The sequence below is a fragment of the Micropterus salmoides genome, unplaced genomic scaffold (assembly GCF_014851395.1).
Source record: "Micropterus salmoides isolate LMB-PRFRI ecotype aquatic unplaced genomic scaffold, ASM1485139v1 Ms_hic_scaffold_14, whole genome shotgun sequence".
Taxonomy (NCBI): domain Eukaryota; kingdom Metazoa; phylum Chordata; class Actinopteri; order Centrarchiformes; family Centrarchidae; genus Micropterus; species Micropterus salmoides.
This window is the reverse complement of record NW_024040485.1, coordinates 26,338,373-26,363,537: the sequence shown is the minus strand read 5'-3', so window position 1 is coordinate 26,363,537 and position 25,165 is coordinate 26,338,373. Positions and strand designations below refer to the sequence as shown.

The following is a 25,165-nucleotide window of genomic DNA, read 5'->3' as shown; positions in this document are numbered from 1 at the left end:
AAAAAAAGTCATTTTGCTCTCAATTGCTGCAACACCTGAATATCATAAACACGTTAATGAGTTTAATTTCAAGACATTTGCTTTATGTTATCATGACAGAAGGCCATGTTTGTTTCTGGCAAATCCAAAAATGCAGAAACAATTAGGGCTGACGCCGAATAGTCGAAGATTTGATGCTTTGATGGCTAGAGCCTGATTCGACTGTCAATCTCACAGTCGAAGCTTCGCAACGGCGTTACGATGATCATACCATTTTGGCGATATGGAGGAAAACTCACAAAACAAGACCGGTGAATGGCAGGCGAGCAGAGAGAAAAGGGTCAACAATAAGACTCAGTTTAGCTGCAAATGTACAGTGTAAGTTACACTCACCTGATATTAAGATTCATTATTTATATGAGAAGTGATTTGATCATTTGTCAGTCTCATGATCACATCAAATCCTGATTAACTCTGTTAACTCTGAAGCAAAGTTCTATCCTTCTTCCACAAAGTGATCTTGATCATTCCTCATGCACCTCTGAGCTCAAAGGTGCTACAGTATGCGTAGTTATGTGCAGTGAAGAGCTTCAGGATGGCAACTTGATCCCTTCAATAAACTTAAGTCTGCCAGAGAGTTTTTTGACAGATCTATATACTTTCTTAGGGCATGCCGTGCATATAAAATTAGGTTTATAAGACTATCCTTGAGCTTTTATTGTACTCCCAAAGAGATTACAACCTAATTCAACAACCTCATTTTGCAGCTCTGCCATGTAACCGCATGTCCTGCATGTTCACCTCCCTGTTGGTATTCTGTTTATTTTAATTTTGAAGAGTAAGAAGAAGGATAATAACAGGAGTGCTGACAACAGCTAATATGTGTTCTTAAAATGAGGTGGACTAAACTGAACATTATTACTGGAATACAGTTGTTTAAAACTTGATAAAGATAAAAACTGTAGCTGATTAACATAGTGGAGCATTTAGCAGCTAAAAATTGAGATATTTTACTTGAGTTAGATAAGAGTTGGTGAAGTCCAAAACAGAGCTAAAAGAGAGTGAATATTGGACTTACATTGGTGGGTAGTCATAACAATAATTTTAAAGAAATGTTAATTTTGCTCTGTGTCTGCTGGATGTGTAATTAGGTAAGTGAGGTAGCTCTGTTTGAGATGATCACAGCTAATCCTTTCAACGATTCATTTATTTGCTTACAGTTCTAACACTGCAACTGCAATTACTTTTTAAAGATAAACGCTACACACACGGCAGCTTCTTTCAATACACATTCCTTGACAAAACTTTGAGCAATGAGCCATAAACTGAAAGCAGTGGACCACGCTGCAACTCTGCCAAAGCAGGCAAAAGGGAAGCAACCACATTTCTGTATCTCTCCTACTCTGATGTGTTCATTGTGTAAATCCATAAGAAAAACAACAATATAAATACATGTTGCAGCTCTGCCAAGTAACCGCTGTAGTTGGTGTGTGGGAACAAGAAAACACAATCTGGTAGACCAGAGGAACGCAGGACAATATCTCTCTCTTTCTCTGTGACTTCCAAAGCAAAACGACAGTGTTTGTGAACTGTGGTTTGAACCACAGAGATGAATTTTGGACAGAAATCAAGGAGTGCACCTCTAATGTGACCAGCTGTAAAGCCAGTCACCTGCAAGAGTACAGCTGACACACACAGGCAGAATGTACAGAAGAGGATCTGACGGGTGTGAGGCAAGCACACACATGCACACACCTGATGCTAGTCATGCTTCCAGTCTCAGAGCCAAGCTTGCATCTCTCCAACTGACTGGCAACAATCTGTCGTTCGGCTTCCAGCTCCCTGGTCAGACGTTCAAACTGCAACTCCTGGAGAGAAAGAGAGAGAGAGAGCGAGAGAGTGTCAAAACATGCTATTTATTTATTGTCACATTTACAGTCATACTGAACATTATTTTGGCTCCATCGTCTCCGACACATTTTTAATTGTTGTGAAATGGTCTCTGCAGTCTGTGGTGGGAAAACAGGCCAGACATCTCTGTGTCTGTCAGTTTCACACTGCCAGATATTCACTGAGAAGAGTTTGATGTGTCGCAAAACTGTGACACCAAACTAAAGCAAATGTGACATTTGTTATTCTGCCACTAAGAAACAAGGAAACAGAAGTATTGGGGGTTTTATGAGAGAATCATTATTTTTATTGCCTCACAAATTATCTATATACACTAACTATATAGAATTGCATCCCACTGTCACCATTATGGTGGTGGCTGAGTCACATCACCCCAGTTGAAGACCCATTCGGTTGTTTCAGTGTAGCACTCCCAGAAGAATCACTCTACTGCTGGATATAATGTATAGCTTAAATCTGATTTCATATAAATGCACTGACTGATTAATATAATACATTTATAAAATTAACATTTCCATTTAAGTTGAGTATTATGAACTGTTGAATATACACATTTTGGTCACCTATAGACGATACCATGCTTCACTGTGGAAATTCTTGCTGTTTAGAATCAGGAGAATAAAACCTTGAATGCTGAAAGTTAGAGTAAATCGACAGGTATTAGTGTTACTCTTAACTCCTGAAGGAGCACATATACAAAACGAAAATTCTCCTATAATGCTCCAATCTTCAACAATCACCCTCATTTGTAAAATTTTCATCCAAATGTGGCCCAAATGTTAAACAAATTTCCAGAAATTTTGCGAAAGAATTTTTTTTACTGAAAATGTACAAAAAACTGATTGATGGAACCGGACTCATGCACAAATTCTTAACCTAAATCTCTTTCACTTTTCAGTGAGGCTTGCCACCAAATCACACAAACTTAACTTAAACCTGATAAATGCCAGACTTTTCAGCAAACTGGCAAGGCATGATGCACATCATCATACTAACAAAGTGAACAAATTATTCCTTTCGTATAGTTTCATTTCAGTTTTATTTGTGAGATTAAGGCATTCAAATTCATACAGGAAATATTAAGAAAGGCAGACTATCTGTACTTCACAGGTCTGAACTTATCAGGAATTACGTTGCTGCTGAATGACTTGTATGTTCAATTTACGAAGAAATCTGTTCCTATGAGCGGTTCTTCCATGAGGCACATTGTTTTTACACTTAATTTATGCTGTTCAATGCATGACGAATAACCACTAATTAACTGATAAACAAACAAACCAACAGATGATTACAGTATTTGTGTCTGCTGCTGTGATCATTATAGCTGATTAAGCACAACTGATTTTTACCAATTTGTGAAAAAAAAAAACCCAACAACAAATGAATCCAACAGTATTGCGGATTGTTTCAAACCAAATTAAGAGCATACAGTGCATATATACTCTAGAGCACTGGTGCTGAAATTATAAATTACATCCTAAATTGGTTTCTGACAGTTTTCTGGTGCGTTTCCAGACAACAAAAGTGATGGAATTACAACATATCATGTCAGATCGAGTGATTTAATCAATCAGTAATCAGTATTCCACAAGCAGCATGAATACAGAGGAGCTATTCTGAAAAAGATATGAGCTCATCTAAAAGCTATAAAACTTTAAATTGTGGATCTGTAAGTGAATGGATCTTGATATATTTCATTTGATTTGACGGTCAATTTCAAAAAACAAAAGTTTTGAAATCGCACATGACAGTAATTCTTCTAAGTGACACAAGCACACATACATGCATTAGAAATAGAATAGAATCTTTTTTACCGTCATTCTTCTGTAAATAAAACACTTAACACATTGGACTATGTCGTGCTCAAACAGTAAATGTGCGTGACAAATCTGTTGTAAATCTATCACTCAGCCCTTGTGGCTTTTCCCAGCCAAACTAAGCTCCCTACATTCAGAAAGCAATTACATGTGATTAAAAGTAAATAAAAAGTCAGACTGCTCTGTTTGCACAAGAGTAAAATTAACTTTAGAATAGTATTAACATTTGAAATGCCCTCAAAATATCATGGAAACACACATTTCCCAGCATGAAAGAACATTTACTTTACTTATAGTGATTTATAGTGAATACTAACAGAGAGCCGAGTGCTGGTCCGTGGGAGCTTAAACTCTGATGATGCCCGAGGCAACTCCAGGCTTCCACCATGATGATACAATTTCATTATAATGAATCATTAATGTAATAAGTTAAGAAATCAAATTGCAAATTTCACTCTAATTATGCACCACTGTCTCATTATTAATGGTAACTGGACACACACGCGCAGGCACATTCACACGCTTATAAAGAAACATGTCTGTCATACATATGCAAATGTGCACACACTGCATAAATGCATTTGCAGGGATTCTGCAGATTGTGCATGCAGCCTGTAGACACACACAGAACTTCCACACATAAATTAAAGCTTGCTGCTGTGACACGGAGTGGACACATATACCCATAGCATTGCTAGGGTTATAGAAAGTTTCCCATGGACTTCATAGCACAGTTAAGTGCAACAGCCAAACAGCATATTATACAGTAAGTAGGTTCTGCTGTAAAATACAACATGTAACTTCTGTTGCAGAGAGTAAACCGTTGTAGAAAATGTAGTCAACAGACTGTTGATGTTAACCTGCTGCAATGCTCTCACACACTCACTCTGCTGTGAAGTATCTCAGGTGTGACTACTGTTAAACAGTGAGAGCAATATGCAGACTGGCTCAACATAATGATACATGGATGCGTTTATCTGCACTGTGGATGGAAATATAGCTGCTCTGCAGAAATAGCACCAACATCATCACCTGGCTACATCCGCTGTGCTGTGTTGGCTGTATTTACTGAGCTGAGGATAAATCATTTTTGAAATGGGCACAAATAAAAGTCATGTGATATGATCGCTAACGCTGTTTTCTCACTTAGTGGCCAAGCATCAATCACCACATTGTTACTTAAACGTTTAAGCATGCCAATCCTCTGCAAGAAACACACGGAGGATTTTAGCGCCTATGATTTCATCACTTATAGGCACGTTTGAAGATAAAAGCTGTAATAATTTGATGCAAACACAAACCAGCCACTTGCTCCAACGCCATCACTGAGAAATTTCTGTTTACGTCTCAAGCTAAACTAGCGAGAGAGCCGCGCACGTACTCGTCTCCCTGCTTGATCTGACTTCTTGCAGCAGAATCTATTTAAACTCCCTCATCAGCTGATGTAAAAGAAAATGGGAAAACCCGAGAAAGAACAACCTACTTCGAGGCAGATGAAGGTATAGATGAAACGCTCGTGTTTTTCTTTGTTTTGTTTTCTTGTTTTGGCGCTCCTACAGCTGAGAACACAGACTGGAGCTGAGCGCTGGATGTCGAGCCGTGAGAATTCAGTTTTAAAGGCTTCTTGAAAACATCCAAACAAAAGCGACGCCCCCTCCTCCTCCTCCCACCACCACCCCCCCATTCCGTCCATCCGATCTCTGCTGCCTCCAATTCAGGGCTGACAGGCAGACACCTGTTACTGCAGAGGAAGGCGCAAAGAGACCATGAAGGAATGCAATCTGGGGGAAAAACTGGTGTCAAAAAGCGACAAAACAAGAATAAAATCAGGAGATAAGAGAAACCAGTGAGCGCACATACCTTCACATGGACCATACTTCACAGAGAGACACAAAATCACAGAGTATTCCGCTTTTTCTTTGCGCCCCTCCTCTGTCCCGGGTCAAACACAGCAAGCGACAGAGAGAGAGAGAGAGACTACAAGTGTCACTTGAGCTGACTGCCTCTCTCTGTCTTGCTGTCTCCGTTTCTTTCTCTCTCCCTCCTCGGGGGCCATGAAACGCACACACGGTGTTCACTGAGGCACAAAGGTCCCCTTGGCAACGGAGCATTTAGGAGCCCCGTGGCATTATTTATGCACCGTTGCATCACAATGGGCCCTCCCACCGGCCGACCCTGCCAAGAAAGCCCGCCGCTCGCCGGTCAATCTCTTCCTCTCTCTCTTTCTCTCTCTCTCTCTGCCTCCCTTTTTTTCTCTAACCACCAGACCATCTGCACCTCTCCCTTCCCTCCCTCCTCCCCCCAGCCACTGAAAATCATGCAGGGGCATTAGACGAGGCACACGCACTTAAAACAGTAGATTTATAGTACATACACACAATCATACACATGCAGGCCATATCCAAAAAGCCTAGACAAACAAATTGTTCTTCCTCAAGCTAAAAATTGAGCCACTGACCAGAAGCAAATAGTCTTATGGTGGGGGAACAGTGGATAAGACACATGCCTTAAGTGTTTGATTGTTGACATGTTTGATTCCCCCCTGCAACACATCCACCAACATGTCCCTGAGCAAGACAATTAACTCTTGGTTTCTCCAGAGGCTTGTGACCTCTGACATATATAGCAATTGTAAGTTGCTTTGGATAGAAGCTTCAGTTAAATGTCCAAAAGGGAAGAAACCATATTGCTGTGTTTTACCTTCAATATAACCCCCACTCTGCTAATCTACAAACTATTCCACAAAAGAGGGATCTTTTGCAGTCTAAAGCCCTGGATATATTTGTTTTTTAACAATGTGTAGGTGTAGACAGGTGTCGGCGACGTAAACGCTCCAAAGGAACGCAGGATACGCATGGCAGCCATCTTGCGTACGGGAACGCGTAGTTAAAAGCAAGTATATCCAGGGCTTTAATCTGTTTTTGACCAGATAATGAAGGAGGAACCTCACTTTGCAAGTTGCAAACCACCAGCTACAGTGGTTAACCAACTAGCCCTTAAGGCATTTACAATTACTTTTTAAATTAAAAACATATACAGCAAGTTAATAATCAAATATGTGAACATTAGTGAAGCTTCACATAAAAAAACCTCTTACCCAGATGCAGTCTGACTGCAAATCCATAGCTTCCCAACAGGTGCCACAGTCGCTTCCTAAAGCATCAAGAAGCCCTGTGAATAACTTCTTCAGCCCGTTTACGCTGCATGAAATCTCTTTTTCTTTGTTTTTGATCTGATTTGTCCACTTCCCACTCCCTGGATGGTACAGTCTAACAAAACCTATCATGACATCGAAGCAGATACATGCTGCACATGCAAAAGCTTCGGCCTCCAGTCATTTCTTTATTCAAATTTGGATTGGCTCAGTTTACGTGGCTGTTTAGCTGCAGACTGACTGAACACAGGTTTAATCACAGAGATAAGTGGGCCATAAACTGAGCGTTTGGCTAAAACCGGATCAGCTTGACCATCTCAACATTTCAGCCCTCACAGGATGTAAAATGCTGAGGGGCAACAACTGTGTAAAGTCTCAATTTAAATGTAGAATAATGAGAATGGAATTAAATGTCACATTAGAAAAGTCCCAGTTAATCAGATTGAAACGCCTTGTGGCCTTGTTATTTTTGTCAGTTTACTGCCTGTTGCTGGGAGGATTGCCAATCGACGTTCTAACCCTCCCATTGTATCTGTAGGTAGCTAAGAATTCTCATTGGCTGACATATCGTGACTTTTAGTCCCTAGTATGGATCAAGCTCCGTAATCCCCCATAACCCTGACATCATCACCAGAGGTTATTTTCTCAGACTTGACAACGCCACTCTGGAGCCACAGAAAACATTTTAGAAATGGCTGAGTTTATAGGACTGTCATTTATGTGTAAAATTGGTGACAAGATCTCATCTGAACTGGTGTACTGCTGTACAACTTAAACATGTTTCAGGAGTGTGGTTAATGATTATCATACTGTACGCAAGTAAATGGAACTGATTTTAAAAAGTGATCTGTAATAAATGGGATAATATATGCAAAATGACTGTCTAAGGTTTTACAATAGAAATGAGTACTGACTCATACTGCACTACATTTTGGTGGGCAGCCATAACAGCTTGGCGTACATGCGTGTATGTGTGTGTCTGTGAGTAATCATAGCTTGTTAAGCAATTAAGCGAAAAGGACAACAATTAACTATGTCTTCATGAGCAGGTTGTACAATCAAGTGCTTGTCAACTGATTGCATTACTAAAGATTCAGCTCCAATCTGAGCTTATTAACGGAGACAGAGGGAAGACAGATAGAGAGTTAGTGTGCAGCCACTAGCTTACAGGAACAGGCTGGCCCCTGAAAACCCCATTAAAGCAATTAGTAAAGTAAAATAAATGACTGTAGGACAATGGTGGGCTACATGGGGAGCAAATTTGCAGTGTGTGTGTGTGTGTGTCTGTATGTTTGTGTCTGTGGTGTAGCTGTAGCAGTCTCCCCCTCTCTCTCCAGTGTAAAGCAGTCTAATTGTGCCCCGTGGTGTCTGCCTGGCATTTAGTTGTTTCAGAAGGCAGCCTGTTCAATGAGAAAATGTCACGGTGGCTGTAAGACCACTGCTGTCTGGCGCTATTGTTTTAGGCCGGTAAATGACTAGGTACATCCAGTTTGTAACAGAGTTGTCCCAGAGGCAGAGGGAAACAACAAGAAACGAGAAGGTGGGGTGTGATAGAAAGATGGAGACCAGGGGAGCAGGGAGAGAGAAGTGAGATGAGATAAAGGAGAAGAAGACTTCAGCTGACTGAAAAGCAGTGAGGGGGAAGACAGATTCGAGGAGATATAGCACTCTCCAGATACCAAAACTACTTAAATGTTCATTCCAAACAGGACAGATTTGTCTTGTTTCCCGATAACTGTGGCTGTGGATCTGGGGTTTAATTCCTCTCCTCACCTCAGTCTGTGTTTCCACAACCCCCCACCGTATAACAGCAATGAAACTGGTTTTAAGCACAGGGTTAGGGACGTGAATTATGAACAACTAAAATATTCAGAGCATCTTCGTTGAGCCCATTGTGCTGAAATAGTTTATTCAGACTGCAGGGCAAATGGAAACCTTGAGGATGCTAAAAACTCAAGGCCACAAAACATGAGGTAAACGTCTAAAGGGTAAGAGTTCTCTGGAGTTTTCTCAACATTGTTGCTTTAATCACATTGAAACACCTTGTGGCCTTATTATTTTTGTCTCAGTTTATTGCCTGTTGCTGGGAGGATTGCCAATCGATGCCCCCCCCCCCCAAAAAAAGCACACTGTATCTGCAGGTGAGAAAAGAAAAATGAGCAGCTCTGCCCAATAAAAGCTTTACTGTCCTCAGCGGAAACTGTTTCACTAAATGGATTCAAGAACAAATTTAAGGACAAAATTGGACAGGATCGCAACAGGCCTTTTTAGTTTGTTTTTAAAAAAATCAGTGTTCCTGTCTGTGCTTGTGTTCTTGTGGACTTCACCAGACATGACCCAAGTACTGTTCCTAAAGTCCACACGTATGTATGTATGGACCAAATGACCAGAGGGGTGTTTTTGCTCCACTCGTGTCATTAAGGATGCTGACTTGTATGGACTTGGCGTGGACAAGAAATTATGCATGAAACAATTAGCCGATTAACCGATGGGTTGATTGGTAGAAAATGAATTGCTTATTGAGTCATGGTTTGAGTCATTTTCCAGTGTCAAACATTTACTTGTTTCAGTTTCTCATGTGTGAGGATTTGCTGCTTTGTCGTGTCTGATTGAACATATTTAGGTTTTGTACTGCTGGTCAGACAAAAAAGGGAAATTTGAATACATTATCAAGCTACCTAATAACACAACATATAAATAAGACAACTTTGGAAACGTGTTTCTCCTTTTTTGCCCCAAAACCTCTAGTCCCTGTGTTACTGCCTGTCACAATGTCCACCTCTCTGTCCCACTCTCCATTCTCCCAGGCCCCTTTAACATTAATTCTTTACTTGTCCATCCGATGCCTGGAGACTTTTCTCCTGTCATTACAGATCCTGCCACTCCCATCTGCCCTGCGACTACCTCATTCCTCTCACCTGGCATTCCTCACTCACCTACATCTCAATATAAACAACTCCCAGAGGTTCCTCAAAGGATCATCAAAAATGTTCATGAAAATGGTTCCTTTAGGAAAATTCTTAATTGGCTCACTAAAGAACCTATTTTAAATGGTCCTTTTGTAATTTTTAAGAATAAATGGTTCTTTAAGCATTTAAAATCAAATTATGGGTAGGTTGAAAAAAAACTTCATGAACATAATTGTTGGCTGTTTGACATCTTTTTACTTCATTCAATTACAGACAAGTATTAAAAATGTCCAATGGACCTACAAACAAACATAAAATCATTCACAGGGGGAACATAGATCTCTAAAATCTTGAGGTCTTGTGGATTCATACTAAAAGTCAGAAAACACTGAATACATTTGCCAGCTATAGACACATTGACATATGTACATTGTTATACATACATAATAAAAAATAAATTAGAAAGCTATGATCTAGATGTATTATATATTATATGTAATTATATAATACAAGTAGTGGCAGTGCTACTTTGCTAAGGTCTGATTGAAACTAAACCTGAGTACAAAATCCTTAATGTTAAAACTATCTATTTTTAGTCAATCGGTTTATATTGTCTCAGCAATCAGACACAAAAACCTTGTGAAGCTAACACTGCGACTACAAAACTACAGCAGTCAAGAAGATACTTTAATACCTCTAATGCCCTTTTAGAGGAAATTAATTGCTTTTCAAGATCTGTAGTTTCCTGAACAAGTGCAGACAAATTCATATATGCAAACCTTAAAACTTGAAAGACCAAACCATCAAGAAAAAACAGTGTAACATAAAACATGACAACTGTCAGACATCTATATGTCCAAAAGAACAATGATGCTATACCTGAAAGTGCTGGCCCAAAAACCTGCTTTCACCATTTTGTAGAGAAAACAAATGCCCAGCTCCATTTAAAGTGACATACCAAAGGGACACAAAGTGCATTTCCCACCCTCTGCACAGCTATTGGTGCTCTGGTAGTTGGAGTCCCAAGCTTCAAGATAAATGACTCCAAAAATGAGAATGTTTTCTTCAGTTGACTTGGGTAGGCAACATTGTAAATCTGATAAATTGCCAATACGACACTCACAGCCAAGGAAACGTCAACCTCTCCTTTGTCCATTATCATTTTGTGCCCATCCATCTGGACATTAAGGTGCATTCACTAAGTGGCTTTCCGTCACTGCTGTTCAGAATGATTGTGGGTGTTGTGCTCAGTGGATCCAGAAACACCACATTCAAGCTTACTTACAGCTGTACTCTACACTCTGCTAATTTCATAAAAGAAAAACGTCCATCATGATTTCCAGCAAGGTGATGCTAAAAGTTTACTATATTGCAAGAAAATAAGCCACTTCCACCATAAGAGAAGCTGGATCCTTCATCAAAATTTGCTTCTGAATGCTCATAGGATGGCTAGTAAATAGAACATAAAGATAAATTGATAAATCGCTAGAATCATTTCAAAATGCATCAGTTTATTCAGATGTAAGGCACTGGATCTATGATTGCTTCAAAAAATGCCTAAGTGGCATAATTTGGAGAATTAGTGTAAAGTACTGAATTTAGCAGGTATTCACATAATGGTGTAGTCACAAATAATAGTTGTTGGAAAATCCTGAGTTGAAGACAGCCATACAATAATTGTCCTTTTTTAATAACCGCTGTTAATCAGTGCAATGAGGTTATCACTCAAGGGCCAACCTGGCATAACATACACCAGTTAATCACTCTCTAATATGTTTCATTCACAGCATAAATTCAAGCTGATAAATGTAAAAAGGCTTGAAAGGGGCACTACAATTTTAACAGAATTAATCAGTGATCAAGAATATATTTAGTTTCTTAATATGCCTAATTTAAATAAGCCATTATTAATAACTATCTTTTCCAAAAAAGAAAATACAGGCTATTAATATGCACTTTATAAATGTAGGAGAGATAAGCCTTTACTTTAGACAATGTTCTACAGTCAGCTGGCTGTAGAACATGGCTGGATGGCTTGCTAGCTACCCTCACAGGTGCTTCTCAATTTTTGTAAAATTGCCAATATTCAAAATCTACACAGTTGATTTCTTGCCTTGCAAATTCTCAGAAGTGAATTTTCCAACCATAAGGCCGACCTCTACATGATAAAGTTATGCACACAAGGCTGTAATAATTTACCAGGGACAATGGACATTAAACACTGCGGTTTACAATTCAATGTAAATATACCGGTGTTAGCTAATAAGCTAATTTTCATCCAGGCAGGTTGTAACAAATTATTGCCCAATATCATCAGTATCAGGCAGGCTGGGTGTAACGGCAGGGAAACAGGAGTGTGGACCCAATATGCAGACACTGGCTAGAAGGTTGCAGTTAAAATAAAGATTTATTTCAACAAACTAAACAGGCTTACATGAGTCCAAACAAAAGGGGTAATCCAAGAAACACAGAGTAATCCAAACGGGGAACAAATCCAAAATGCAAAGAAGTCTGATAATCAAGGAATAATCCATGAAACAAAGAACAGGCAGGAACACTCAGCATAAGATCATGACACCATAAGGACTAAACAGAACTGAGGGCAATACACACACACACACAAACACACACACACATACACACACACACACACAAGCAGGCAGGCAGGGCAATTAACACAGGTGAGACACATAAGCAATCAAGCAGACAGGAAACAAAGCTAGACAAAAACACATGAAACTGATCACTACAAAATAAAACAGAAAGTAAAGCTAGCAACAATACACAAGGACAGATAAAACCAAACAAGAACAGAACAAGGAACCAATGATCAACTAACCAAACCTAAAGAAGAACACAGAGGCAAAGAGCAACACAAGAATGGACATAACAAAATAACAGAAAAACACCACAATAAAACTCAAGTGCGTAAACAAGTACTACAAGAAAAATACAATACAAGATAATACATAAATAGATGATAAAAGTGACGTAAAGTGCTGAAGACAGATGTTTGGATAGCGGCTGTTAAGTTTGATTTGCCGTAAGCCATGTCTTAAGTTTATGTTTAAAAGTTAAGAAATCAGTGCACTCTTGCAGTTCAGTAGGTAAACTGTTTTTAGTAGAGCGTGGATCTAACTGAGAATGCTGTTTTTTCCAAACTTACTACATCTGTGCTGTACACCACAATCCCCTCTAGTAACTTCCCTTGTTACCCTACCACTGCTAACCTGTTTTCTGAACTGGCTCAGTGGTGGAGGGGCAAGCCCACACAACACCGGTAGTAAGAGCGATCCAATTTAAAGAGTCTGTAGGATGTGTCTCTTTTTAGCTAGTCCGAGGAGCACATTGTTAACTAACTACATTAGTTTGTGCACTGTGCTGATTCACTTGTATGATTTTGTCTGACTTGTCCTGACTTGACCTGACTTGTCTGAAAAGCTACTCCAGCTCGTGAATGGTCGCTCAGCTTACCAGTTTAGATACATTAAAGATGTTTTTGGTGGCTTGGCATGCACATATTAATTCACACTTTTGTTTGACTATATGCCATTTTGTTCCATTCTGTCTATTTACCTCAAACTATTTTTTGTGAGTATCCTTGTTTCTGTACATTTAATTATTTAGTTTCCTATTAAATAAGCAGATGGCATTGGACTTGAACTTGATGACCTGATAATTGTGGCCTTCACAAGGACCAGGAACAAATATCCTAGGTAAATAAAAAAATATATTTTATGTTAAATATAGAAGATATAAACCAAGAAGTAATACAAAGTACAGTAAATTAAAATTTTATAAATTTGAGTTACAATAATTCCCTTTATTCAATGATTACAGCACATAAAGAGGAGGACCATAGCATTTGCTATGTGTCAGCTTGCAAGGTACAGGAAAAGGTCTAAGGTGCAAGGTCCAAGCTTTTATATAATTGTGATTTGAAAAAAAACTATTGAAACTACTGTGGGTATTGAAATTTAGAACATTTTGAGTGGATGTTAAAGTTATGAATCATCTCGAGACTTTGTTATAGGAGGAGGAAAATAGAGAGAATCGAGAATATTGCCTTAATGATACACCAAACATAGATATTCAAATACCACCTTTGAATATGAATGTTGGGTATCTGAGGAAGGATGGTGCTGGAAAAAGTAGAAAAAAAGTGGAAAATAGAACTGAAATCCTCAGTGCTCACTAATGCATGAACTGAAATCCTGGCTTTGACTGTGTTGCAGCATCTGTCTCTTTCTTCATTTGCCTGTAATAAAATAATCAGCAACAGACTTATGCTCATCAAATATACAGTACAGTATCTTTTCCTTCATAGTGTCAACCGTCTGCTCAGCTTTCTATAATATAATGCAGCCTACACACGCACGCACATACACACACGCACACACACACACACACACACACACACACACACACACACACACACACACACACTCTTTTCTTGCTGTGGCAGGTAGCAGTGCCAACAATTAGAAAACTGTTGACCTTTCCTAGCCCTACCCACAATGCACTGCTTTGCTTCCCCTACCACTACGTTCCAGTTCAAGCTACAGACAGCTAACAATCAAAGAAGTGAAATACACACGCATGCAAATATATATGCACATGTACCTATGATTTGATGATTCGCCAAATTTAGTGATTGTCCAATCATAACTTAGAGGCTGTGGATGTTAAAGTTATGTACATGGTGCTGTAAGCGATACTCTGTAATTAAAGAGTCGTAAGTCTTAAAAACTTCAAACGAAATGAATAGATTAGTGTGTTTATCTAATCTAATGTAAACTGCTTGCATTAGCATGTCAGCAACTAGGCTTTATTAGCTAGAGCCAACGACGGTTATCATTGATGGATAGAAATGAGAAGCTGCTTTTACTACTGTCTGAAATCAAGGACTCATTGCTTCAAAATGTTACTAAGAATTGTGGTTGCTAATCTGCTGCCATTATCTTTAAAAAGTGCACATGTGTCGTGTGCGAATGTAAAACTTGGAAGGTAAACGTTCAGTCTATCTAATGTGGCTAGCAGGCTGGGTGATGTTGAACTAATGTTGTAATACTGAAGGAAGGTCAAGAGAAATTGTGTGAACATTAAGCCTCAGTTGAAGCCCACTAAATTACGAGCGTAGTACGTTGGATGCCTGTAACTCTTTTTCTTTTTTTGTAATCTCTTTCTCATGTTGCTTTTTATGAACTTTAGCTACAGCACAGTTGTTAGTTGGAAGCCCATTCTGGTCAGCACCAGTGTGAGTGTGTGTGTGTGTGTGTGTGTGATTGCTGCTGTATGTAAATTTACTTGATAGACAAGCCCTTAGCTACGTGTGAAAAAGACATGACAAACTGCAGAATTTAACTTGCTTGGCAACGTTGTGTAACTTTGATTAGCATCCAGCTAGCTTCCTCAGACCATAAAATTGCAGTTAGACACTCATTGGGCAGTGAGGTGAGATCCACTATGCAATATAGCATCAAATTACTTCATTTTTCATAAATGAAAAAGCATGAGCACACACAATTCCACAAAAAATCCCTCCTCTCCCTCATGCCTTAAACATTCTTTAATTTTTTTTCTCTGCATGCCCACTTGCATAAGATATAAAACAAAATAAATATTTTATCCCCTTTGAAACCACTTCTTATGAAGTCTGTTGTGAACTTTGAAGATATCTATATTTGGTCATTTAATGAGGTAGTTGATGCTAAGCAAATGTTAATTAATCCTTAATAAACAAATGCAGAGAGTAGCAGTGAGAGGGGGAAGAAAGCCTGATTGCACCCATTGTTATCGCAGGGCTGCTGTAAGAAAACACCTATAAAAGAACATAATGAATCATCCAAGAGTGAGTACAATTACCATAAGGCTTATTGTTTTCAAAAAGCTATTAATCCTGTGTTTTTTTAATCATCTCACATGTCATAACACCAATCCTAAATGGAATGAGTGAGCTTTGAAAGTAGTGCATTAAAAATGGACTGTGCAGAGCCACCAAATATGACAATAAAATGTGGTTAATTAAAAGAATGAGACTGGTAACACTTCAAGAGTATTTATATAATTATGTGCTGATAGGTGAAGAGAGGGGCTAAAGTTTAATTAAGTTTACAGAGAAGATAAAGGTAGGTACATCTTAACAAAACTGCTTTTAGTTTGGATTCCTACGAGTTGTAGGTCAGACCTGAGACAAGCTGTTCCCTGCTGCTTCACACTTCCACAAAGCACCATGATTCAAATGAATAATCATGTAGCTGAGAGGCTGCAGAAATACCACATCCTACCTTAAAACTATTTTATAATCATTTTCTAACTATTAGAAAGATTTAATTCTTTGTGTTTTGGTTGTCTTCTCTCCTGGCTGCAGTTTTTCCCAACACAAATTCTCTTATATTCACCAACTTCTTTGCATCCTTGAACGAGTTGTCATGTTTTCTTCTCAGCAAACGCAACAACATCTCTTTTTCTATCTGATGTTACTTCTGTTGCATCATTGTTGTGGCTTGTAAAAACCCAGCAGGAGGTCATGTTGCCAACATGATGGAAATAAAGATTGAAGCAGTAATGCGCTGTGCTTTCCAAGTTTTGGAATGAACAGAACAAGAACACATGGTTGCTCTCTCTGACGAGGGCCGCGATATCTTCATTGTGGGTTTTTCCATGAAAGTTTTAATTGCGTGTCAGGTCTGGTTGGGTGCAGTCTTGTATGTGTCAAACAGAATTTACTGATAGTTGTGAGCAGAGAAAATCACAATGGGGGTATTTTCCAAGCCTACTGCAAATTATCATAGGAGGTGCAAATTTTTCTAACAACACAATTTCTCAGTTTAGCTGGGTATTTAGTAAGACTGCATATGTAAATAAGCTGAGATGCAGCTCATCTGACTTTCGTGTTGTTGAAGGGAGAGCTCATGGAGAATGATATTTAAAGTACATTCTAATAGTACTACTAGCATGGATAGATACAGACTGTGCTGCTTTGAGCTAAATGATAACATCGGCGTGGTAACATTATCACAATGACAACGCTAAAATACTGATGCTAAGCAGATGTAATGTTTACAATGTTTTACCATCTAAGTTTAGCATGGTAATGTTTGCTAATAAACTAAACACAAATGATGACAGGAATGTCATTTTCATAAGTCTTGAGCTAAATAAAATTTTTAGTGACGACGCTAGCAGAAAAGTTAAGGGATCGCCAAAGTGATTACAACTCATCCAGAGGGGAAGATGAATGTCTGTACCAAATTTTATGGCAATCCATCTGAACTTTGAGACATTTCAGTCAAAGCCACAAATGTCATCCTCATGGATGGAGGAACGGTCAGAGGATCACTAAAGTCAGTGGGATTTATTTTCTGGAGATAATGAATGTCTGTACATGGCAATGGATAACAGTGGATAAGATGTGAGAGGTAACATCCTTGAAACAAGAGGAAAAAATTAATTTGTTGGGGACCATTTTCAGCCACAGAGTGATACTTATTTGTGTGCTGGTGAGTATTTACGACAGCAGGACGCTGATTTAGAGTTCACTTCTAAAGTAATTTAAATAATGAAATGTATCTTTACTGCTGTGAGTGTTGCTTATTGGTTATTACTGATTTTACACCTGCTTTTTCCAACACGTGTGTTTTGACTCATTTGCATGCGCAATAATTAGTGTCTTCCTTACATTTTACTGGCACAAAACCATGTCATGGTCCTTAAGTAAATATGGTCAAAAGCAATCAGAGTATTTAACACTAACAGAATGGCAAAAAGCACCAGAGAAAAACATGAACTTTCTGAATTCATATTTTAAACAAAAAAACCAAACAGCTGTAGGTCCTTGTCTACTGATAGCATGAAACCGTTTTAAGGATTTTTACCACACATTCAACATTTTAGAACTGACTGGATTATTGAATGCTACCAGGCTGTGAGAAAAAGACAGCTAATCAATACCCTGTGCCACTTTCCCTTCATCTGCCACTCAATATGACAATATGTAAGATTTTTCAAATAGGCATATCTCACATTGGAATGAAACTCTTTCATATCTGGGACTTCACACTGCGCTCCACCAATAGCAGATGTGTTGACAGCAGAGATGATGAACGACACGGGCACAAAAGCTGACAGATGTGATAAATACAACGTCGAATGGCTAATCAATCTCATGTGGGAAGAAGGAAACGAAGGAAAAACAGCAGCAGGGATCTCCTGGTGTGAGTCAGCAGAGGCAAAAGAGTCTGATTGGCAGCGTGTGTGTCTGCAGACCGCATGTGTGCATAGCTGTGTATCCAAGTGTGTGTGGGTCCTTTTCTTGGTCTCTCATGCTTGACCTTGTCTTTATGAACCAAAACGAACAGCAAGCTGTGTGTGTATGTGTGTGTCATAGCATTGGCTCAGAAAGTCCAGAAAAATACACCCTTGCTTTCCTTTTACAGTCTGGTTACAAACACTGGCAAAAGTCCAAACTTGTTGAAAAATTACACACTGCAAAAACAAGTATGAAAGGAAGTGACAAATGACTGGCGCGTAAAATAATAATAACTTCACCATGGGGCAGGAGCATGAAATATAACGACTCCAGCTTGTAGTGGAAGAAGTAAGGAGGCAGAGGATAGAGTGAGCAATCTATTCGTCTTCACTTTCTTCAAATAGTTGACCCTCCCTCCATTTCTGTCTTCTCCTCAACCAGCCTTTTCCTTTTTAGACAATCTCATTAGAAGGTCATTACTATGCCCAAGCACTGTGTGTGTGTGTGTGTGTGTGTGTGTCCAAGTCAACATGTCCTACGTCGTCACTGTGAGGTTCCACTCTAAAACATGCGGAATCCATTATTTTTTCTTCTCTCAGCATTTTCACTGGCTATCTTTAGCATCTGCCTTTCAGAGTACATTTCCTCACATCCTGTAGTACTCAAGGACACACACAGTGTCCACAGTATCAAGTAGCCACTCGATCTGTGCACCCACCCACGCTGTAACAAATACACGCTGCAACTAGCACATCTTCTCAGACCAGTTCCAGACCAAGTGGCAATCTCCGGGTCTGAAAAGTGACGCCCATGCAGAAGTGCCTTATACTTGCATTCTTTCTAGTGGCCAGCAGGGGGCGACTCCACTGGTTGGAAAAAGAAGTCTGATTGCATTGGACTAAAAGACAACTTCTCACTTGATTTATTACCTCAGTTGTTACCTAGTCGCTACCACGGTGACCTGTCAATCAGGATAGAGGTGAATCTTAAAAGGACTTTGATCTTATCCACTGCACTGTATACATTTGACCAGCACCGTTGGAAAAGCAAATTTAACAGCACTGTCTGAAAACTAGCCAAAATTAGCTTGAATTATGACCCTCCCGTCCAAATTTTGTCATATTCAGTCACGTCTGGTTTTAAAAACCCAAGATGGCGACGGCCACAGTGCCAAAATCAAGGCTTCATAACGGTAGTCCACAAACCATTGGGTGACGACACGCTGGCTACGTCAATCTTTCATACATATTCCAGACATATCTGACATTCATGGTGTAACGGTAGCTAGCTAGCTTTTACAGTGAGTAAAGCTCACTCCCTGTCATCTTAAGAGACGTACTAGTGACCGACGCTAGGACCCATGGGTTTTAGCCTCCCATACCCGAAGTCGCCGGTTTGAGTCAGTGCAGTACAACTCTGGGAAGGTTATTAGCACTAATATCTACCATGTCTTTAAAAGAGTTCTCCACAGATTTAGTTTTGCACACGCATGGTCAAAATCATGATGGACAGCTTCAGGATCAATATCAATAACGCTGAGATAGCAGCGGCTAATGTTATTTTTAGCTGCTAGCCTTCAGCAGAGATGAGGAGCAGGGTGCAGAGGTCTGTTAAAATCACTTCTTTCGAACTCCACACCCCCAGATTTTTTTCATTTTCAAATGTGTAGTCTCCAACCCCAGAGTCAGATTTAATATTTCACACAGCTCCCTCTGGAACCACAAAAGGCTTTATTAAACTTTTGTCACATATGCAGTAGTACTCCCCAAGACCAGTAAACACACTTTGATGTGTAAAATCGGTAGAGTTCCTCTTTAAGTTTAAAAACATAATGAGATCTCCCACTAACATCACATATAATCTGCTCTATATTTACTGTATGTTGATTGGTACTAATCCTATGGGAGAGTAAGCTGATTGGAAGTAGTTTTGAAAAACAGTGGTAGTGTGGCTCTGTGGGTGGCAATGCCGATGCAACAGTCCATCTGTTCAACACTTTGGTCCAGATTAAAATATCTGGACAACTTCTGGGTGGATTAACATTAAATTTGGCAGAGACATAAATGGTCGTCAGAGGCGAAACCCTAATGACTTTGGTGATCCCCTCACTTTTTCTAACAGCACCAGCAGCAGGTCAAAATTTCCATTTTCCATTCAGTTCACTGCCTCATCTAGAAAACATAGCATGTAAGGGGTGAACGCAATTTATAAGTCAGTGTCAAAAATGAAAGACAGTTAAAACTGATGAAAACATCAAGAAACATTCTGGCAAAGTCAAGAATACAGTATCTCCATTCAGGACCATTCAGGACTTATACATTTCCAGAGTCAGGAAACGGGCAGGAAACATCACTGCAGATCCATCTCACCCCAGACACAACCTGTTCCAGCTGCTCCCCTCTGGTAGGCGCTACAGAGCACTGTACGCCAAAACCAACAGACACAGAAGCAGTTTCTTCCCACAAGCCATCACTCTGATGAACAGCTGATTTCTGACTCACAGTGTCAGGAACAATTCCTGTGCAATAACCCAGTAACTCTGCTTCTAATCAGCCACCTGTTTACTGGTTTCCACTTATTATTTATTTATTCACCATTCTCTATTTCAGTGCTGTTCATAATATGTCATATTGTATATACTGCATACCAATACACCTACCTCAGGTCATAAGGTCATAGGTATTATTTATTTTTCCAGCATCCTTTGCACTATGCTCCATCACACTGTGTACATGTGTACATGTATGCATGTATGTGTATGTGTACCTGTATATCATATCCACCTTCAACATGTACATAATGTGAATAGTTTACTCTTGCATCCTTTGTACTCTGATCACTGCACTATTTGTCAATATGTCTGATTTTATTTTATTATTATTATATATATTTTTTTATTGTATAAGTAAGCACATCGTGAGCAATGTACAATCCTGAGTCAAATTCCTCGTATGTGTACACATACCTGGCAATGAAAACTGATTCTGATTCTGATCTGTATCACCTTACGAAAATATCCTGTGGTAAAATAATTAGTCCCTCGTGTTCCTGTGGTACTGTAAGGCCGTACAACATGAATACCATAGGAACATTTTCTAGTACCACAGGACATTTTTGTAAGGGTCACAGTGTATCTCTACAGCCTAATGTTAGCTAAAAAGAAAAATCATGGTGTGGACTTTGTCCTGTCCCATTACTGCTTCGTCATACACAGTATCACCAACAAAGCTGCTCAGACTTTGACAAAATGTAGCGAAATGATGCATCCCACCACATTTTTAAAATTACACTGACCAGCGTAGTCTACGGCTTTCTGCAAACAGATCAAAATGTGGTGACATGCTTGTGACACATTAGCTCAGACGGGCATTCCATCACTTGTGCTTGCTGTTTATTGTCGCCCTGTCTCCCCCTTAAAGGACTGGAGGAATTATCCTAACTACCTCCTGGAATTCTTATGTCAGTAATTGTGACAACCATCCATGTGTGTTGCATGCACGCACACACACACACTTCTAACCTGTTCCTTGACAGAGGCGAGGATGGCGGAGGTGGTTTCAGACTCGGAGCCGTCTCCATTGGAGGCGTTGAGGACGGGGCTCAACATGGTGGCAGCGCTGGCAGTGTCAGACGCCACCTCAGGCACTGGCATACCTCCTGGAAAACAAGGGAACATGCAACTCTTTTACTATTATTAAAGACACTCTGAAATGCCAGCATTTAGGTTGAGTGGCTGTCACACCCACACTCTTCCTACACTCTTGTACTCAAGAACAACCATACACACAAATATAGATTTTAGAGTGAAGGCAGAGGTGAGGAGAGACACATACATTTCCAAGCACACATCCAATATTGACATAGTGGGATTATTGCAAAATACAAGATCACTGGTAAACCAACCTACTGTTAGACTTCTATTAAAATATGGATACCAGCCAGTCCATGTCCATGTGCAATGCATTACAATAACCATAATGCATTTTGATTACATGTTAAGAGCTGGAGTTTATCCCAGCATGCATTTGGCAAAGGACAGTGACCCATCCTGGACAGGTGCACTAGTACATCTTTAGAACAGGGAAATCTAGGCCAGTGAGAAGAAAGTGTGCAGACTCTGGGACACAGAGATAATAGTAACATATCTATTTGTGACAAGATGAGTACCTTTTGTATTCCAGAGTACATCAGTGCATGTACCAACAAATGTATTCATGAATACAGAGATGTGCGTTTTGAATTGTACATTAAAAGTGCACTTTTGCTGCAGTGGGTGTTACCGTAACACAAATGTGCTCTCAAAGTAATGGGGGTAATGCTGCTTTTAGTAGTAGCCTACCACAACTAGCAGAGCTACAATTAGCAAGTAGTAACAAAAATTAAGCAGTTAGGAACTTCATTCGTGCTAAGCATCAATGCGTGAATGGTTCCACAAACACAGCAGAATATATCACACACACACACATATACATTACATGTAAGTAATAAACAGTTCTATGTAAATAAGTAAAACTTGCAAAGTACAATAAATACATGATAAATAGGCAGAAAACATTAAAAAGCCTATAGATAAATAAAGAAATAAAATAAATCACCAATCTGCACACACACGGACATACACATTGATGAATAAGTTAATCAACTATTCATGTTTCTAATGGACATGGGCACAAAACTTGTCATGGCTCTCTTAGTCCTGACTGTGAGTGATCTGTATCTCTGGCCTGAGGGTAGAAGACTGTAGTGGCTGTGCAGTGTGTGAGTGGTGTCTGAGGCTATTTGTGTTCCTTTTAGTTTAGTCCTCCTGTTGTAAATACTGATAAGGGGTTCCTGCACCTGTCCAATTATTTTACTGCTCATTGTTATGATTTTGTTTAGTGTGTTGCAATGGATGTTTGATAGTGATCCAAACAAGACTGATATATTGAAGGTTATTACAGATTCAATGAAGAAATGTTTCACCAACCCCAAATGTTTTTTAAAACAAAAATAAGAATTATAAAAAAAATAGCCCCTTATTTATTCATCTGTCCTCAGATTAATTAAAATCGTTGAAAATAAAATGATATTGTTGATCTAAAAGAAACAAGGTTCGGGTTTTCATTGTCATTTGAGCAGCAGATCCTATTCACACATTTTTTCCTTTAAAGGAGATGGAGGAAGAGTTATCTTCTGCTGAGTGCCATTGCCTCATCTACAAGCTCAGGTTGGTGAAGAAGACAGCTGCTTAGCTAGCTAGCTAGTCTAGCTCAGTGGCTCTCAAGCATTTTTTTCACAAGACACACAACACAATACTAAGGCACACCTGGCCAGCTCGCAGGCACACCAGTGTGCAACAGTCTAGCTAGCCTGCACTCACTGTGATTTTACTGCAATGTGGAACATGGGCTGAGCATAGAAATATAGTGTGATAACCTTCCTTTGCCTTCAAGCCATAAGTTTCCCCTGAAGCATATGAAGCAATTGCATCCCTACAACTAATTTGGCGGCTGAAACATCTATTCCACTCAGATGGGTAGCTATCATTACTGTTTTATTTTTTACTTCACCCTTTCAAAAAAAACTATATTTTAATGTTTGTTTTGTTTTTTTCAATTTTCCCTTTGCTGCTTTTATGTTTTATTTAAAGCACTTTGAAATGTGCTATACAAATAAACTTAAAACTAGCAACAGGTCTTTACATGCATCCATTGACAGCAGCAAGGAAGGCTGATAATCAGTGAGTTTTATTATTACTAATGTTATAGTTATAATAATATTTACAAAGTAAATTACTCCATTATCCTATGGAAAGCAATTTGTACAAGCTACTCAATCAGTGTCATTTCAAGGGAAAAAAATTACTAATTATTTGTGTGTTTTGTGTAATTTCTCCTTCACACAGTGCGCCATTCAAAGAAGATATTTAGAGGCCAGTCTACGCACTTGACCGGAAATCAAAAAGGTTTCTGGGTAAAGCTAAGCCCCAAAAGTTTTAGGATCTAACGCCTCGGGCAGACAATCTGGAAATCTAAAGGATAAGGCTGGCATATTCTATAATTTTGCAGCTGTCATCAATTGTCATTATAAAGACCAAAAAAATGCATTAATCAGTCTCCTATTAAAGAGTGTCACGAATATATATATTCATTTTTGCAAAAAAAAGCAAATGAATTCCTCAAACACCTTAGGTTTTTATCAAACATTACTCACACAGAAGGAAATAGTGCATCATGTGGATTAATCAACATTTGATATGTTAATGAATATTTCAGCAGCAGGACTGGGTGTGTGGGATCAACTCAAAGTAAACTACAGTCATGGTAATGAAGGAACATATCACCCAGTGCAACAGTGTGCACTGATGTGTTTTTAATAGTTGTTTGACAACAAAGGAGCTCTATGGCACAGCGGCGTAACACATATCAGGCTTTTGATACAGACACACACACACACACACACACACACACACAATACTTGTTTGTGGAATACATTCATCGTTGGTTTGGGGCTTTTAATGGGATTTGTTTGGGATTTGAAAAAATTGAATAATATCAAAAGCCTCTGGGGACAGATGTCCAATGGCAATCAAATGTCAAATGAAGACAATAAGCTCTGTAGCCACTTACATAAGACTTCCTATATGCACATATTTGGTTTAACTAAATAACCTCCATAAATCAATACACTTTTTACAGTGTGTTGTAGCAATAATAGTAAGAGTAATAGTTGAAGCCATTCAGGTGGCATTAAATAACAGCATTTATCAATATCACATCAGCAGAAAACATGCATTGAGCAGATTCGTTCCCAGAAAAGCCACAGACTTGTGTCAGAAACCAAGTGGGCGTTCCAGCACCAGAGGGGCCGGCATTCAGACACAAACACACACACACACACACACACACACACACACACACTCGCCTGCTTGATGCCATGTGTCATCCTGTATTTGACCAAGCGTTGGAGGACACGGGCTTCACATGTGCCATGTAATCCTGATGCAGCACAGAGCTGGTGTAACAGCTGCATCAGCCAGCTTTACACACTGATGAAAGGCTTGTCATGAGGAATCTGCCACATGCGCGCACACACACACACACACACACACACAATAAAGGCTGGTTGTCGGCATGAGGCAGCACCACCCTAGTACTAAAAAAAA

The 25,165-nt window shown here is 39.3% G+C and overlaps 1 protein-coding gene across 11 annotated transcripts in view; it reads right to left on the bottom strand.

The window, feature by feature from the left end:
* Nucleotides 1-25,165, bottom strand: part of ctnnd2b (catenin (cadherin-associated protein), delta 2b) — a 163,320-nt gene that overhangs the window by 109,431 nt on the left and 28,724 nt on the right. For 9 of the 11 annotated variants that reach the window (XM_038718780.1, XM_038718782.1, XM_038718781.1 and 6 more), the window contains exons 2-3: nucleotides 21,542-21,678; nucleotides 1,735-1,847 (exon numbers count right to left, since the gene is read on the bottom strand). In XM_038718780.1, the coding sequence (XP_038574708.1) occupies nucleotides 1,735-1,847; nucleotides 21,542-21,673 (245 nt within the window). In that variant the 5' untranslated portion in view covers nucleotides 21,674-21,678. Of the gene's footprint in view, nucleotides 1-1,734; nucleotides 1,848-5,190; nucleotides 5,313-5,567; nucleotides 5,734-21,541; nucleotides 21,679-25,165 lie in introns of those variants that run through there. The other 2 variants (XM_038718787.1, XM_038718788.1) reach the window with 2 other exon arrangements.